At 41.6% G+C, this 17,873-nt stretch overlaps 1 protein-coding gene across 1 annotated transcript in view; it reads right to left on the reverse strand.

Moving 5' to 3' along the window:
- Positions 1-718: 718 nt before the first annotated feature.
- Positions 719-17,873, reverse strand: part of LOC105988203 (A-kinase anchor protein 17B-like) — a 40,578-nt gene continuing 23,423 nt past the window's right edge. Inside the window, exons 2-5 of the mRNA XM_013019746.1 lie at positions 14,077-14,843; positions 10,572-10,702; positions 5,413-5,680; positions 719-2,467 (exon numbers count right to left, since the gene is read on the reverse strand). Coding sequence (XP_012875200.1) covers positions 719-2,467; positions 5,413-5,680; positions 10,572-10,702; positions 14,077-14,829 — 2,901 coding nt within the window. The 5' untranslated portion in view covers positions 14,830-14,843. The remainder of the gene's footprint in view (positions 2,468-5,412; positions 5,681-10,571; positions 10,703-14,076; positions 14,844-17,873) is intronic.

Raw genomic sequence — 17,873 nt, forward strand, 5'->3', positions numbered from 1 at the left:
AAAACCAAAAACCACACACAGAACCAAAACCTCTTCTAATGTTTGCTGTCCATTGGAACCTCAAGAACAATCAGCCCCTCTTAGATTTTTCTTCTAAAACTATGTTTCTAAAAGGACAACCTTTCTACTACTATGACTATATTAACATGAATTTCAATCTGGTGGGTAACTCATAAAAATTATTCTCACGAAGAAGCTGTTGTGTGTCTTTTTCCCTACAAATTTTAACTTGACAAAAGTCAGCAAAGTTTGTTTCTGCACATAGTGTGTCTGAACAAACTTAAAAAAAACATTGAAGGATCCTTATTTGTTCACTATTGCCCACTTTGAAAATAAATGGTATTAAATGATGATATTGTGACAGCTTAAGAACCATAGAGTGTTATCACAATCCTTTGCAACGCTAATCTGCTGGTTCACTGGCACCAAATTAAAGCTGAACGAAAAGTTTGGTCTTGATTCCCAAAGTTTTACCAGCACATTGGTTTATCAAGCTTCAGACTCAAAAGGTTTAATAGTTCCAAAGCTTTGCCAATGCACTTGCAGCCATGCTCATTTTTAAACTTTGGCAAGAGAAATGTTTTGTTTTTGTTTTTGATCCTGCTCAAGCTCTTGCTCTGTAGTTACTAACTACATAGCTATATTTGGTTTTACATTTTTCTTCTTATTATGTATTGTAAATAAGGGTGTTCCTGACTCAAAGTGGCCATCAAAACATTTAAAAATATGAAGAACTAGTGCTGTCATTTCCTAAATATCTCCTATAGTCAGTATCCTTCTGTCTGCTAGGTGTAATATAATAATCATCACAATCAAACATGAAATCTTCAGAAGTCTCATATCTTTTAAGCCTTTTTGCATCTTGTTTATATTCTGATTTCACAGGACTCTCTCTTCTTTGGGGAAAATATTCCAAATAGTAAGCATTGGAATTTTTTGATGGCATTATTGGCCCATGAGAGGGTCTAACATCTACTTCCTGGTCTGATATACTATGACTCACCCTCCTGTTCTTTCTTCTAATGCCCTCTAATTGGTCACTGGAACTGGATTCCTGATAAGAGCCTTCACCAAAGGAATGTTTGAGAGCTAGGTTTCTCCTTTTTCTGCTATTGTTCTCATCCATGCTGTAAGTGCTCTCTTCCGTAAGCCTCGAACATCTCAGTTCATATTTAGACCTCTTGCTTGGTGGTGGAAGCTTGTATTTTGAGTATTTTTCTTCATCATCATGCCATTTGGAATACAAGGTCTGCTCACTTGACCTAGGTTTTTGTTTGCCAGTGATTCTTTCACTAGTGTCAAGAGTTCCTTTTTCAGAGGACTTAGGATAGGTAGCCCCAGATTCCTCTTTTTCTTCTTTGTTCACACTGAGAGTTTCACTGAAGCATTCAGAATTACTACTAATTTCCTCTAAGAAATCTGACAACTGCAAATTCCAACCTTCTGAACTGATGGGTGAGGAAACTTGACTTTTCCTTCCTGATTGGAGATCTTCGTCCTGGTGAATGTAACTCTTTTCCAACAGATGGCACTCTCCTACAATTGGGGACAGCGGATCACCAAATTCCCCAAAGAAATCTGTCAGCTGCAAATCCAAGTCTCCTGAACTGATGGGTGAGGAAACTTGATATTTCCTTCTGGGTTGGAAATCTTCATTCTGGTGAATGTGAGTCTTTTCCACAAGATGGCATTCTTTATCGGTTAGATATAGTGGATCACCAGCTGCGTTCGATGTACATTCTTTGGTATAATCCACCTTTTTTCTTTTCTGTGGTTTATGTTCAGGATCTTGAGTACATACTATTGACCAGTAATCATTGTCTTGAGCCTCTTCTCTCCTTTTCAGGTTTTCGACGTGGCTCAGATTGGTTGAGTGACACTCATGTTTTCTCAAAGTAATCTGAAGTCCATTCCCCTTAGCTTCAATGTCCCTCTGCCACTCACATGCTCTCATTATATAATTTGCTCCTACAATACGTGCGTATTTTGGAGTCTGATAGTAGTTTAATAGATAGTCAATAAATTCATCTGTTTCATAGATCTTCTGTTTCCTTCCATGGTCTAGCTCAGTTAGTGTGGAAGAGTAGGATTCATTAGACTTGTAGGAGCCTCCTTTTTCAAGAGACTGACCTTGAAGCACTGTAATCCACAGGGAATTCTGGTCTGAGATAAAACGGTAATTGTTTCCAACAGTTAATGGTTTTCTTCTCCCTTTTCCACTTGAAGATCTCAACTTTTTTCTTCTAGAGCAGTGGGAAGATTTGTGTAAGTAAGTGCTAGCATTTTTCTTCTTGCTTTGTTTTCCTTTGTTGTCTGATTTGGTGACTTGATATTCTGGCATTTCTTCTAGATTTAGAAGATGCTGAGTGTTTAACTCTTCTTCCTCCAGAGTGCTTGTGGTACTTGGAATGTAATTCATTTCCTGGTCTGTAATATCAACCTTCCGTGGGTTAAACTGTGTGGATCCCTTTAGAGGAAAAAACAATGTTAATAAACTTACATGAAAAACAAAACAGTACAGAATTCCAAAGCAAAATAGGTTCTCTGACATTTTTTGGAGAGACTTCTAATATCTGGGACAGAGCCAAAGTAAGTAACAACAACATTATATTGTGGAAACAAGAAGTAATGCATTAAATATTTGAGATTAATATGAGCTGTTTTTATTAGGTCTAGGTTCATCCTGATATCAGAAAGCACCAACGCTCTACATGGCCTACGAAACACAAATGCTTTCATCATTTGTTTGAAAATTGACAGACCTACTGATCTAGGTATTAGAGAGACAAAGAATAAAAAGAAACATTTAATTGTTCTGTCAGAAAATTCTAGTACAAGAAAAGACTGATGGGTAAAATGTGTCTCTAAAAAAGGTCAACTGACTTAAAAAATAAATGTTTTCCTTTTTTTTTCTGCTGGTCCTGGGGCTTGAACTTGGGGGCCTGGACGCTGTCCCTGAGCTCTTCAGCTCAAGGTGAGAGCTCTACCACTTGAGCCACAGCGCCACTTCCAGTTTTCTGAGTGGTTTATTGGAGATAAGAATCTCACAGACCTGGGCTGGGAAGGTAGCTCAGCGGTAGAGTGCATGCCTTGCAAGCATGAGGCCCTGGGTTCGATTCCTCAGCACCACATAAGCAGAAAAAGCTGGAAGTGGCGCTGTGGCTCCAGTGGTAGAGCACTAGCCTTGAGCTGAAGAGCTGAGGGACAGCACCCAGGCCCAGAGTTCAGGCCTCATGACCAGCAAAAAAAAAAAAAAGAATCTCACAGACTTTTCCTGCCCGGGTGGGCTTTGAACCACAATCCTCAGATCTCAGCCTCCAGAGTAGTTAGGATTACAGGTGTGAGCCGCCGGCACCGGCTTTTCCCTGATATTGTTGTTGTTGTTGTTGTTGTTTTGCCAGTCCTGAGGCTTGAACTCAGGGCCTGGGCACTGTCCCTGAGCTTCTTTTGCTCAAGGCTAGAATTCTACCACTTGAGCCACAGCACCACTTCTGGCTTTTTTGTTCATGTGGTACTGAGGAATCAAACTCAGGGCTTTTTGCATGCTAGGCAAGCACTCTACCACTGAGCCACATTCCCAGCCCTGTCCTTGAGCTTTTACCAATTGAGGCACAGTGCCACTTCTGGCTTTTTAGTGGTTAATTGGAAATAAGAGTCTTGCAGGCTTTCCTGCCCAGGCTAGCTCTGAACTGCAATCCTTAGCCTCCTGAATCATAAGCATGAGCCATGGGCATCCAGTCCTGTTTTTTCTTGTTTTTGTTTTGTTGTTGTTGTTGGTGGTGGTGGTGGTGGTGGTCCTGGGGCTTGAACTTTGGGCCTGGGCACTGTCCATGAGCTCCATTTTTTTACTCAAGGCTAGCGCTCTACCACTTGAGCCACAGCTCCACTTCTGGACTTTTCTGTGATTAATTGGAGGTAAGAATCTCACTGACTTTCCTGCCCTGGCTGGCTTTGAACCTGGATCCTCAGATCTCAGTTTCCTGTGTAGCTAGGATTACAAGCTTGAGCCACTGATGTCCAGTAATGTTTTCCTAGTTTAATAATCCAGTTTCTTACTATAGATTGCAAGTAACAGTGTCTCTAAGTTGTACTACCTCACTGGCCTCATTAAGAAAGAAGACATCAAGGCTGGGAGTATAACTAACTCAGTGTTAGAACACCTGTCTGTTGTGTGTAAGGACAGGGCTTCTATCCCCAGGCATGCACAAAAAGAAAATAAAACAAGCTGCACTCTGGCTCAAAGTGGTAGAGCACTAGCCTTGAATGAAAGAGCTCAGAGATAGCACTCAGGCCCTGAGTGCAAGCCCCATGACCAACAACAAAAAAGGAAAGAACAACATCAAATAAATTGATATGGTTACTACGACAGTGCTTCTGCCTGCAGCTGAGTTTGTGATGCTATCTATTCTCTAAAACTATGAGCTGCTAAAAAGTGCTGCCTATGCCACAAGCTCCAGGAGAGTCTGTAATGTATCCCCACTGATACCAGTCACACATCGGGGAACAGTGCCTACCTATTCCAACCTGGAATTAAAACCTGAGGACCACAGAAAGATATAAATATTCATGGGATCCAAGATTCGACTCTACACCCATTTAGAGAAAGAAATTTTTTAAAAGGAGTCATTGTTGGCTGTCATCAAGGTAAACTTTTTTTTAAAAAAAGCCAAAGCCACCTAGTTTTATTATAAACAGAAATGTGAGCTTTTTCTGATCTTAATTTCATGAAGTTTGATCACCTACACCAGTGAGAAAAGACCAAACAGCAAATAGACTTAAAATTAACTGTATTCATAATAACGATCGCATTCATTCTTCATATTTGAAAACATTGGAATATGGATTTTTTTAATGAACACATTATGAGCCTTTCTGACTTTTAATCTGGGACATCTGCTGGGTCTGGCTGTCTTTATGAGCTTGGGAAAGGAGAGAAACACCTTCCAAAAATAAAAATTCTGCAAATATAACAAGTACTCTGTGATATAAGAGATTACTTACCAAATATCTCTCAAGACTAGGCTAACATAAACTTGTGACAAAGTTCAAGGCTCTCCAAATGTAGTACAGATAAATGGACAAGTACAAATTAATAGTCTACAAACCTATCCTCCACATCCATCCTTTGCTTCCTCCAGGCATCTTTTTATGTTCTATCCATTAGGAACTTAGAAAAGTAGACAAAGTAGCTAAACACTCATTAATTCGAAACATAAAATGGGGGTGGGTGAAAATGACCAAGTTGAGGAGACACAACTGCTCTAGAGAAGATAGATAGCTCTTTTGGAAATCCATAGTTGAGAATATCAGAGATCAATCAATTAAAAAGAAACTGTGATCAATGCCTGAATCTTTTTCAAATAAGTCCATGCTTAGAAGCAAAGGTTGAGGCTCAAAAAGAATAGTACCTACCAACATTGAAGAGCAATTGGGAAACAGCCTTACGGAAATATTCTTCAGGAGTACTGGTAGCAAGCGGAGAGCCTCAACTCGCCTCTGCGCCAGCAGGTACTTCCTCTCCTCCCATTCCTCTGAAGAGTCCGGCTCCTGGGGTGCCTCAGGTTTAGCTTTAACCTTCAGCTTCCTTGGCCGGCTTCTATCCCTTTCCTTCAGGACTTGCTTCCTGACCTTGGCCTTCTTCCTTTTCTCCTGGGCTCTCCTCTCTTCATCTTTTCTCTTTCTGGACAATGATGAAAGTTAAACCATTCAAAAGATATTTGATCTCCTCCTCCCTAACTCCCACTCCCCGTCCACCACCACTGAGGGCACAGAGCTCATTGAAGTTTCAACGAATCTATCACTTCTACTGGTAGGTAGGAACATGCACTCACTGGCAATTCAGGATCAAAATCAAACCAAAACAAAATAACCACTTAAGCATCAATCAAGAGTGAAAGACACCATGTAATTTTTTTTGCCAAGTACAGTTATGGAGAAAGGAAGGGTGGGAGGGAGAGAGGGAAATTGAAACAAAGAAGAGGGAGAAAAACACACAGAGGGAGGGAGGGAAGGAAGGAAGGAAAGAAGGAAGGAGGGAAAGAAAGAAACAAAGAACAGGAAGAAAGACACACACAGGGAGGGAGGGAGGGAGGGAGGGAGGGAAGAAAATTCAATGGAGCACCCTTTCCCCAGCCTTTTACACCTCAAACCACAAACAAGAACTACATGACCCATACTTCAAAGTGACTTCATTTTTCTTATGATCAAAATTATCTATGTTTGATGTCAAATAAGCAAATAAAGATGAGTCACAGGACTTGGAAAATCTTCAGGAAAGAACTAGTCCTTGATACATATTACTTAGCATAGACTGCTATCATTAAAACACACACACCACACACACACACTACAGTTTTCTAAGCCACTGGTGTGTGTGTGTGTGTGTGTGTGTGTGTGTGTGTGTGTGTGTGTGTGTGTGTGTGTGTGTGTGTTGTGCCAATCCTGGAGCTTGACAGGTCCTGGGCTTTTTCCCTCAAGGCTAACCACCTTGGGCCATAGTGCCATTTCAAGTTTTCTTAACTGGAGGTAAGAGTTTCATGGCCTTTTCTGCTTGGGGTGGCTTTGAACCATGATCCTCAGATCTCTGCCTCCTGAGTAGCTAGGATTACAGGCATGAGCCACTGGTGCTGGTTTAAACTGTAGATTAAACTTTTTTCTGACAAGTAAAATTAATTTAGTTAGGTTCTTACAGGAATGTGGGAAGGGGATTCAGGACTTGGCCAAAGACAAAGCATTATGTAAATGGAATATTCTCTCAGAAAACTAGAGGGGTAGGGATTGTACTGTGATTGGGGTCAAGTTTCCTGACTATGACTTCAGGTAGATCCTGTCACCCCAGAAGACAAAAAAATAAGGGACACATGGAAAGGTTCTCTTTTCTTTCTTCCTTTCTTCCTTCCTTCTTTCTTTCTTTCCTTCCTTCCTTCCTTCCTCCCTCCCTCCTTCCCTTCCTTCCTCTGTCTCTCTATCCCTATCTCTCTCCATCTCTCTGTCTCTGTCTGTCTCTCTCTCTTTTCTCTGTCATGGACGCTTGAACTCAGGGCCTGGGCAATGTCCCTGAGCTCTTTTGCTCAAGGCTAACACTCTAACACTTTGAATCAGAGCACCGATTTTCTGGTGGTTCACTGAAGATGAGTCTCTCAGACTTTCCTATTCAGGCTGGCTCCGAACTGTGATCCTAAGATCTCAGCCTCCAGAGTAGCTAGGATTACAGGCATGAGCCATCTGTGCCTGGCTGTGAGGTTCTCTTTATCTCACTCTCTTTCCTTTTAAACAATTTTTCTGAGCTTTGCCAGGTGCCGGTGCCTCACACCTGGAATCCTGGCTACTCAGGAGGCTGAGATCTGAGGATCACGGTTCAAAACCAGTCCAGGCAGGAAACTCCATGACATTCTTATCTCCAATAAACCATTCAGAAAACCGGAAGTGGCATTGTGGCTCAAGTGGTAGAGCACTCGCCTTGAGCTGAAGAGCTCAAGGACAGCGCCCAAGCCCAGAGTTCAAGCCCCACGACCTCCCTCCCCCCCAAAAATATCTGCGCTTCAAAAGATTGTATAAGGAGGTCACAATTTAACATGTTCATATGTGTTCAGTGCATCTTGATCAGTCACCCCTTCTTATGTCTATTTGTGAATGTTATTAATTATATACAAGAGGAGGGCCAAGAGATAAAATTGTTTCTCAAAACCCTATAGCTTTGGCCTGTCACCATCTAGCCTCTAAATTGAGAAATAAATATTAAAGTTCCTTAGGCCACCGCCACACCACCAACACACCAGCGCTGCCTCTCATTCGCCCAGCTCCAGCTGAAGGAGAAGGGGAGGGGGGTGAGTAAAACCTGTCTATACCATGGCTCCTACCAAGCAGAGTGCTCACAAATCCACCGGTGGCAAATTCCCCAGGAAACAACTGGCAACAAATGCCGCTGGCAAGAGTGCGCCCTCTACTGGAGGGGTGGCGAGACCGCACCGGTACAGGACTGGTACTGTGGCGCTCGGTGAACTTAGACGCTACCAGAAGTCCACAGAACTGATTTGCAAGCTCCCTTTCCAGCGTCTGGTACGAGAAATTGCTCAGGGCTTCAAAACAGACCTGCGCTTTCAGGGCGCAGCTATTGGTGCTTTGCAGGAGGCAAGTGAGGACTATCTGGATGCCCTTTCTGAAGATACCAATCTGTGTGCTATCCATGCCAAACGTGTGTGACAATTGTGCCAAAAGGTATCCAGCTAGCACACCGCAAATGTAGAGAACATGCTTAAGAATCCACTAAGATGGGACGCATTTCATTGTCAAAGTTTTTTTTTTCTCTCCCTTTTTCTTGTTATCAGTAGTTCTGAATGTTAGACATTTTCCCCCCATGGAGTCAAAAGTACCTAAGTATATGATTGCCAGTGTTTCAGGTATTGGCAGTTTTTCCATTTTCATTTGTGTGTGGATTTTAATATAACTGTGAGAATATAAAGCATTAATGCAAGTCAAAATGTTTCAGTGAACAAGTTTTAGCAGTTCAATTTTATAACAATTATAAATTAACCTGTTAAATTTTTCTGGATTATGCCAGCATTTGGATTTTAAAAAAATAAGAAAATTTCTTTTGATGGCAACAAGAAAGAAAGAAAGAAAGAAAGAAAGAAAGAAAGAAAGAAAGAAAGAAAGAAAGAGGAAGGAAGGAAGGAAGGAAGGAAGGAAGGAAGGCAGGAAGGAAGGAACGAGAGGGAGAGAGAGAGAGAGAAAGAAAGAAAGAAAGAAAGAAAGAAGGAAGGAAGGAAGGAAGGAAGGAAGGAAGGAAAGTTCCTTAAATTCACAGAAATAATTTGAGTTAACAAGAAAAAGGGTCCCAACAAATTGTGACTTTCTTCCCTATGGATTACTCTAATTATTAACCATCTTTTTTTGTCAGTTGTGGGGCTTGAATTCTGGGCTTGGGCACTGTCCCTGCGCTCTTCAGCTCAAGGCAAACGCTCTACCACTTGAGCCACAGCACCACTTCTGGTTTTCGAGTGGTTTATTGAAGATGAGTCTCATGGTCTTTCCTGCCCAGGCTGGCTTTGAACCGTGATCCTCAGATCTCAGCTTCCTGAGTAGCTAGGATTACAGGCATGAGCCACCAGCGCGCGGCTCTTATTAACCATCTTATAGAAGATAATCTTTTCCAAAGCCCAGTGCTGGTGACACATGCCTGTAATCCTAGCTATTTAGGAAGCTGAGATATAAGGATTGAGGTTCAAAGCCAGCCCAGGCACGAAAGTCCACACAAATCTTATCTTTAATAAATTACCAAAAATTCAGAAATGGAGGCTATGGTTCAAGTAGCAGATCACTGGACTTTAGCACAAAAGCTCAGGGACAATAGCCAGAACCTGAGTTCAAGTCCCAGGACCAGTTCACACACAAAAGAAGATAATCTTTTCTGGGTCTATTTCTTTTTATTTTTAATTGACAGGTTAAGTAACATGGGTAACTTACAGGGAAATTGGTAACATTTCTAATTCTGTAGGTTAAGATTTTCCTATAAAAGATCCTATTAAAGTTCCTCGTTCTAAGGATGTAGCTCAGTGTTCAGCCAGTCACCCAGCATACACAAGAATCTAAGTTTCTTCTCCAGCACCACAACCACAAAAAAGTTCCTGGTTCTTTCTAAAAACTGTTTATCCCAGACACCTTTTTTGCCAGTCCTGGGGCTTGAACTCAGGTCCTGGACATTGTCCCTGATCTTTTTGTTTGTTTGTTTGTTTAAGGCTAGCACTCTACCACTTGAGCCACAGTGCCACTTCTTGCTTTTTTTTGTTTATGTGGTACTGAGGAATCAAAAACAGGGATTCATGCATGCTAGGCAAGCACTCTACCAAGCCACATCCCCAGCCCCTATCCCACACATCTTAATCTGACTAGTTCCATTACTATTCATTACTTATTCGCCTTTACAAATATTTTTTCAAAGCCTCTTGTGTTTAACTGTTTTGTCATTTGGGTTTTAGAACAGCACAATTGACGGGCTGGGAAGGTGGCTCAGTGGTAGAGCACTTGCCTTGCATGCATGCCTGGGTTCGATTCCTTAGCACCACATAAGCAAAAAGAAAGAAACCATAAGCAGTGCTGTGGCTCAAGTGGTAGAGCGCTAGCCTTGAGCTGAAGAGCTGAAGGCCAGCACCCAGGCCCAGAGTTCAGGCCCCACGACTGGACCCCCCCCCCAAAAAAGAACAGCATAATTGACATACTGCAGACTTCAGTACAATTTTCTTTTTTTGGGTCTGGTCATGGGGCCTGAACTCTGGGCCTGGGCGCTGTCCCTCAGCTCTTCAGCTCAAGGCTAGCGCTCTACCACTTGAGCCACAGCACCACTTCTGGCTTTTTTTCTTTTTGCTTATGTGGTGCTGGGGAATTGAACCCAGGGCCTCATGCATGCAAGGCAAGCATTCTGCCACTGAGCCACCTTCCCAGCCCTTCAGTACAATTTTCTATCAGAACCAACACCTCTCAGTTCGACATTATCTATCAGTTCTATTCACCCAAAGGGATTAATCCAAAAACCAAAGGCACACACAAACCTGTGTTAAAGTGGGTCTACTCACCTTTCAGCTATTTCCTCTTCTCTTCTCTTTTCTTTTTTCTTTTCTTCCTCCAACTCTTGTAATTTTAGCCTTTCTTGATTTCTCCTCCTTATAGCTCCTTCACTGAAGTGTTTGGTTGTATCAAACATAACCTGCCCCAAAGCAGTTCAGTATTCTATTAGAAAGCTTTTTTTTTGGATGGTCCTGGGATTTGAACTCAGGGCTTTGGCACTGCCCCGAGCTTCTTTTGCTCAAGGCTAGTAGTACTCTACCACTTAAGCCACAGCTCCACTTTCAACTTTTTTGGGGTGGTTAATTAAAGATAAGACTCTCACAGACTTTTCTGCCTGAACTGGCTTCCAACTGTGATCCTCGGATCTCAGCCTCCTGAGTAGCTAGTATTACAGGCGTGAGCCACTGACTCCCAGATAGAAAGTTTGTATTGTTTGTTTTTTTCAGGTGACTGAGTATATCCAAGACCAGTGAGAGAAAACCCAGATAGTACATGCATGCAATTCAAAACCAAATGAATTGAAATCATCTTCTCCTGCCTCTCCACCAAGAGCTTAGCAGTTCCTTTTGGGCACCAGCATTTTCTTAGGCAGACCCTTGGATAAGAACATCAGATCATTGCATAAAGTTAAGAAACTTTATACAAAATTGAGCTATTAATCAAACCTCAAGAAAACCTAGAAGAATGTCACATATGGCCAACAGTAGTCTCACAGTACTAGTATAGGCACAAGGCAGAAATGTAACTCTGTTACCTTTGGTTTGTAATAAAAATCAACTGGATATATATGTATATTTATTTATTTATATATAATTAGAAGTTACAGTTTCATAAGTCAGGTAATAAGTACATTTCATTTCTTTTTTTATTGTTGGTGGTGGTTAGGGACTTGAACTCAGGGTCTGGGTACTCTCCCTGAGCTTTTTCACTCAAGGCTAGTGATCTACTATTTGGAGCCATAGGTCCACTTCCAGTTGTCTGGTGGTTAATTGGAGATAAGAATCTCATGGATTTTCCTGCCCAGGCTGACTTTGGAATGCGATCCTCAAATCTCAGCCCATGAGTATATTTCTTTTTGGACAATGTTTCACTTTCCTTCACTCTCTCCCTGTTTTTGCCTCCAATCCCCACCCATAAGTTATATTTTTAAAATCATCATAGACAAAAAAGTAGTCAGTAAGTGTGATAAGAAATGGATGGGGAGGTGGGGACGTGACAAAGCTGCAAGAAAAGTGAAACAACAAAATGTAAGACTGAACATGATTATTAAACTATTTTTCAAATCTTCAAATAAAGCTGAGTGAGAGAATTAGATTTGCTTAAAAACTACATGTAGCTGGGCACCAGTGGCTCACGCCTGTAATACTAGATATTCAGGAGGCTGAGACCTAAGGATCAAGGTTCAAAACCACCCCAGTCAGGAAAGTGTGTGAGATTCTTATCTCCAATTAACTACCAAAACACCAGAAATAGAGCTATGGCTAAAATAATACAGTGCTAGCCTTAAGCAAAAAAAGCTCAGAGATGGGCTGGGAAGGTGGCCCAGTGGTAGAGTGCTTGCCTTGCATGCATGAGGCCCTTGGTTCGATTCCTCAGCACCACATAAGCAGAAAAAGCCGGAAGTGGAGTGCTAGCCTTGAGCTGAAGAGCTGAGGGACAGCACCCAGGCCCAGAGGTCAGGCCCCACAACTGGCAAAAAAAAAAAAAAAGCTCAGAGAGAGTGTTCAGAACCTAAGTTCAAGCCCCAGGACTAGCATACACAGAAAAATAACAAATGTCAGTAGTAGAGCACTTGTCTGGTATGCACAAGGCCTGGGGTTGATCTCTAGCACCATGGAAAATAATAAAGAATAAACGAAAACAGGGGAAATAGCTACTTAAAAATAATGATGAATTCATATCTATATTACTTTGGATGGAAGGGAAATATAAAAGAATGAGGATGAAGACTGCAAGTGGAGAATTCTCCTTCATCTTACTGGAATGGCTTTATTTATAAGGGTAGCCTTTTGTCTGACTAAATAGTTCATAATTTAAATGTATACATTTAAACATGAGTGCCCCCCACACACACCCTGGAAGCTGAAATTCCAAATTCATACTTAAGGCTGATGTTTAGAAAAGGGAGGGCTAGCCACATCTTTTCTACTGCTCAGTTAAAAGATTTCAAATTGCTAGCACAGGTGGCTTACACCTGTAATCCTAGCTTCTGGGGAGGCTGAGATGTGAGGATTGTCATTCAAAGCCAATCTGGGCAGGAAAGTTTTTTTTCTTCTTTCTTTTATTTTTTCTTTTTCTTTCTTTTCTTTTCTTCTTTTTTTTTTTTTTTTGTGTGTGTGTGTGTGTGTGTGCCAGTCCTGGGGCTTGAACTCAGAACCTGGGTGCTATCCCTGAGCTCATTTTGCTCAAAGTTAGCTCTCTATGTCCAGCTTTTTTCAAGTAGTCTATTGGAGATAAGAGTCTCATGGACTTTCCTGCCCAGGCTGGCTTTGAACGGTGATCCTCAGATCTCATCTTCCTGAGGAACTAGGATTTCAGGAATGAGCCACCAGTGTCTAGCTGGGAAAGGAAAATTTATGAGATTCTAATCTCCAGTAAACTACCAAAAAGCTGGAAGTGGAGCTGTGGCTCAAGTGGCAAAGAACTAGCCTTGAGAAAAATAAAAAAATGCTCAGGGACAGTGCCTGGGGCAAGAGTTCAAATCCTAGGATCAGCACCAAAAACCGGGGGGAGGGGAGGGCAGGGGAAGATGACCAAAGCTTGCAGACATCAATGAAGTATGGCATGATTAAATAGACAGAATTGATAGATTTAATAGATTGGTTTGAAAAATCAAGGATCCAAGTTTGTTTAGGATTATATTTTAGCAGTTTACACATGCTGAAAAATGTGTCTAAATTATGACCTCAGGGGTAATGAGGTCATAAGCTATTCTCTTGTGGTTACACACTGTATACATCCTTCTCTCGGCAATTTGTCCACCATAATCAGCATATGAGATAGTTCCATAGGGATTGCCAGTAGTCCTTTAACACCCTCAAGAAACTGGAACAGAGACCCACACTGTAATGACCATCATTTTTAAATCGCAGCTGGCAGTATTCCTGAGAACATAAGACTGGGTGTTCAACTGAGAATTGTTTTTCTTCCTAAACCTCCAGTTAGTAAGAATAACATGAAGTCAGGCACCAGTGCCTCATGTCTGAGTAGCTAAGATAGCTACTCAGAAGGCTGAGATCTGAGGATCGCAGTTTGAAGCCAGCCTGGGCAGGAAAGTCCATGAGACTTATCTTCAATGAATACCAAAAAGGCAGAAGTGGAACTGTGGACTAAGTGGTAGAACACTAGCCCTGAGCAAAAGAAGCTCAGGGACAGCACCCAGGTCCTAAGTTCAAGCCTAAGAACCCGCACAAAAATAAATTAAAAAAAGAATAATATGAGCCTTTATATTAGCAATGGATCAGAGCTGGGTGTCCTCCTGCATGCGTCCTTCCAGCTTTGATTAATTCCTACCTTAATGTTACATGCCAGAGCCTTCCCATCATCTCCTTTAAGCATCAGCTTCATCCCTCGAAGGGATTCCATGGCTTTTATAAAGTCAGTTGACTCCTGGTATTGTATAAAGGCCTCAAAAGTCTGCAAGCCAAAGCTAAAACCCCCAAAGCTATCACCAGTCATCACCTCTCTGTAGGGGTCAAGCATAGGGATATCCACATTCTTGATCTTCCCAAAACTTTCAAAGACCACCCGAAGGATCTCTTCACATGGTTTCTCCCCACTGGAGCCTTTAGGTGCAAACCACTTACAGGGTAAGCCTTCAAAATATATGGAATCAGGACTCCTATCATGGTCCTGCTCCTCAGCTCCGTCACTCACCAAGGCCTCTGTCTCTTTAGGGAAATGTTCCCAATCTCCCTGAGCATCTGTAGCAACTACTTTTAAGTCTGTTTTCAAACCATTTAGCTTGATGATCTTCCCATGTAACTTTGCCTTCAGGATCTGAACCAAACTTCGAGTCTCTGCTTCACCCTCAAATCGAATGAAGTCTTTTGTACTCTTGGAGAGTCGAACTGTAGTGAATTGATCAGGACAAATCAGATTTTTCAGCTGGTCAAGAACTTCCCAGTTAGAGAAGGGCCTCACAGGTTCTCCACACTCTGGGAGCAAGACGTTGATCATTAATTTTGCTATAGGCTTGAGGTAGAGGTGCTGAGCTGCGCAGAGCTCCGTCGCCTCAGAGTTATCATACACCACTGTGACTGTCATGGTGTCCACACCACCTTACAGAACAAAAGAGACATTTTTTAATACAAAAAGAGCAAAACACAAATTGAGGCCATGAACTGATGCTATTATTGCTCGAGTTTGATCCAGTTGACAGAGGAGAAATATACTGTAGGTAAAATTAAAACAATACCTTACTGGGACTGGGCAGGTAGCTCAGTGGTAGAGTGCTTGCCTTGCATGCATGAGGCCCTGGGTTCCATTCCTTGGCACCACATAAGCAGAAAAAAAAGCCGGAAGTGGTGCTGTGGCTCAAGTGGTAGAGCGCTAGCCATGAGGTGAAGAGCTGAGGGACAACGCCCAGGCCCAGAGTTCGGGCCCCACGAATGAACAACAACAACAACAACAAAAAACCCAAACAATACCTTACTATATAGAACTAATAAGCAACTACAGTAAAGTTGTAGAAAGCAAAGTTAATATGAAAAGTCATACCTTTCCTGTGGGTCCACAGTGAACAAATCAAATTTGAAAGTTAAATGACAATGCCATTTATAATAGCACCAAGATCAATGAAATACTTTGGTAGAAATCTAACAAAATAGGCAGAAGACCAATCAGAGGGAAACTATAAAAGTGATGAAAGATACCAAAGAATTAGATAACATATCACATGGATAAGAAGACTTGAAGAAGTGGTACTGAGACTCAGTGGTAGAGTGCTAGGCTTGAGAGAGAAAGCTCAGGAAATGTGCCCAGGTCCTGAGTTCAACCACCACAATTGACAGAAAAAAGAAAAACAAAAAAGAAATGTCAAGGTGTCACTTTTTATTTTCCAACTTAGCTTATAGTTTCTGTAAAAGTTTTATTTTTGCCTTTTGTAGATTAAAAACTTGAATTTTCCAGGTACCTGTGGCTCATGCCTATAACATACATATATATTCATATATACAATATATATTAACTTATCATTATACACATGTAATTATTGTTTAATATCAATATAGTGTATATGTATATATCATTATATATGTAATTATTATTTAACATCAATTCATTTTTTAGTTTAAGAATATATTGTCATCACTGGTGACTCATTCCTGTAATCCTAGATACTCAGAAGACTAAGATCTGAGTCTCATGACTCAAAGCCAGTCCGGGCAGGAAAGTCCATGACATTCTTATCTCCAATAAACTACTCAGAAAAAGCTGGAAGTGTTACTGTGGCTCAAGTGGTAGAGTTCTAGCCTTGAACACAAAGAGGCTCAGGGACAGCACCTAGGCCCTGTGTTCAAGCCCCAGGCCCATGGGGGAAAAAAAAGAATATATCAATAAAATTTTACAAATGGCCTCTTTAAAATCCTGATAACTCAAGTTGCTAATTCCCAGTGACAGTAACACACTGACACATTTGGTCCTTCTCATATTTTCCCCAGCTATTCACAGGCTTTAGATCTTTGTTTTTGTAGACCTGGGCTTAAACTTAGGGCCTGGACACTGTCCCTGAGCTTCTTTTGCTCAAGACTAGCACACTACCACATTCCCAGTCCAGGCTTTAGATTTTAAATATCTATTAATAGTTCATATTAACTTACTTTCCAGATAGTTGAGAACCAGTGGCTCATGCTTGTAATTCTAGATACTCAGGGGGCTGAGAGCTGAGGATGGATGGAGGTTCAAAGCCAGCCAGGGCAGGAAAATCCATCAGACTCTTATCGCCACTAAATGACAAAAATTAGCTGGAAGTGGAGTTGTGACTCAAGTTAAGAGAGCACTAGTCTTGAGTAAAAAAAGCTCAGGGATAGCACCCAGGCCCTGAGTTCAAGCCCCAGGACTGGCCTACACACACACAAAAAAAGATAGAAATAAAAAGATAATTTTCCAATCCTATTACAAAATATTGATGACCAAGTGGTAGGCTTTTATATATACCATGGCTTCATGGCCATAGAAATGCCACTGACACTACTACAGTACTTGGCACATAAGTGGGCCACAATTAATTCCCAGTGTAACACTTCTTTCTTAGTAAAACCTCAAGGCAAAAACTAAGGAAAAGTAAAGGAGGAGGAAGAGGAGGAGGAGGAGGAGGAGGGAGGAGGAAGGAGGAAGGAGGAAGAGGAGGAGGAAGAGGAGGAAGCAAGAGAGGGAAGGACTGACAAGGAAGAATGCCAAAGATACTTTTTAGGGGGAGAAAGTTGCAGCATAATGATGTACAATATGATACTGTGTTTGTAAAAACAATATAATGAAGTCATGAAAAGAAGATAAGCATACATATGGCTGCATATATATATATATATATATATATATACAAAATCTGAAAAGATATACATCAAATTGTATTTCTTCTAGAAATGGATTGGGACTATACTACAAGGGATTTTACCATTTTACTTGACATATTTATTCATTCATTCATTTGCTTATTTACATCGAGGATGAAGCCCAGGGCCTCACACATGTCATCAAGTGCTCCATCCTTGGGTTACACTGCTAGCCCTCGTACACTTTTTATTGGTTCAAAATAGAGGAAACAGGGCTGGGAATGTGGCTTAGTGGTAGAGTGCTTGCCTAGCAAGCAAGCCCTGGGTTTAATTCCTCAGTACCACATACACAGAAAAAGCCAGAAGTGGCACCGTGGCTCAAGTGGCAGAGTGCTAGTCTTGAGCAAAAGAAGCTCAGAGACAGTGCCTAGGCTCTGAGTTCAAGCCCTAGGACTGGTAAAAAAAAAAAGGAAACACAATAACAACAAGCAATTTAGCTGGGTGCCTGTGACTCACAACTGTAATCTTCGCTACTCAGGGGCTGAGACCTGGAAGATTAAGAGTTGAAGCCAGCCCAGGAAGAAAAGTACAAAAGACTCCCACTCTAATGAACCAGCAAAATGCCAGGTTGGAAGTGTGGCTCAATTGGTGGAAGGCCAGCTATGAGCCAACTTGAGATCTTCAGTTGAAACCCGTTTGGTTTCAAAAAATGGGTTAAAGGGGCTGGTGGTATGGCTCAGCTGGTAGAGCGCTAGCCAATGAGCAAAAGCAGTAGGTACTGAGTTAAGTCCCAGTGTTAGATGGAAAGGAAGGGAGGAA

Source organism: Dipodomys ordii, unplaced genomic scaffold (genome assembly GCF_000151885.1).
Source record: "Dipodomys ordii isolate 6190 unplaced genomic scaffold, Dord_2.0 Scaffold47, whole genome shotgun sequence".
NCBI lineage: Eukaryota > Metazoa > Chordata > Mammalia > Rodentia > Heteromyidae > Dipodomys > Dipodomys ordii.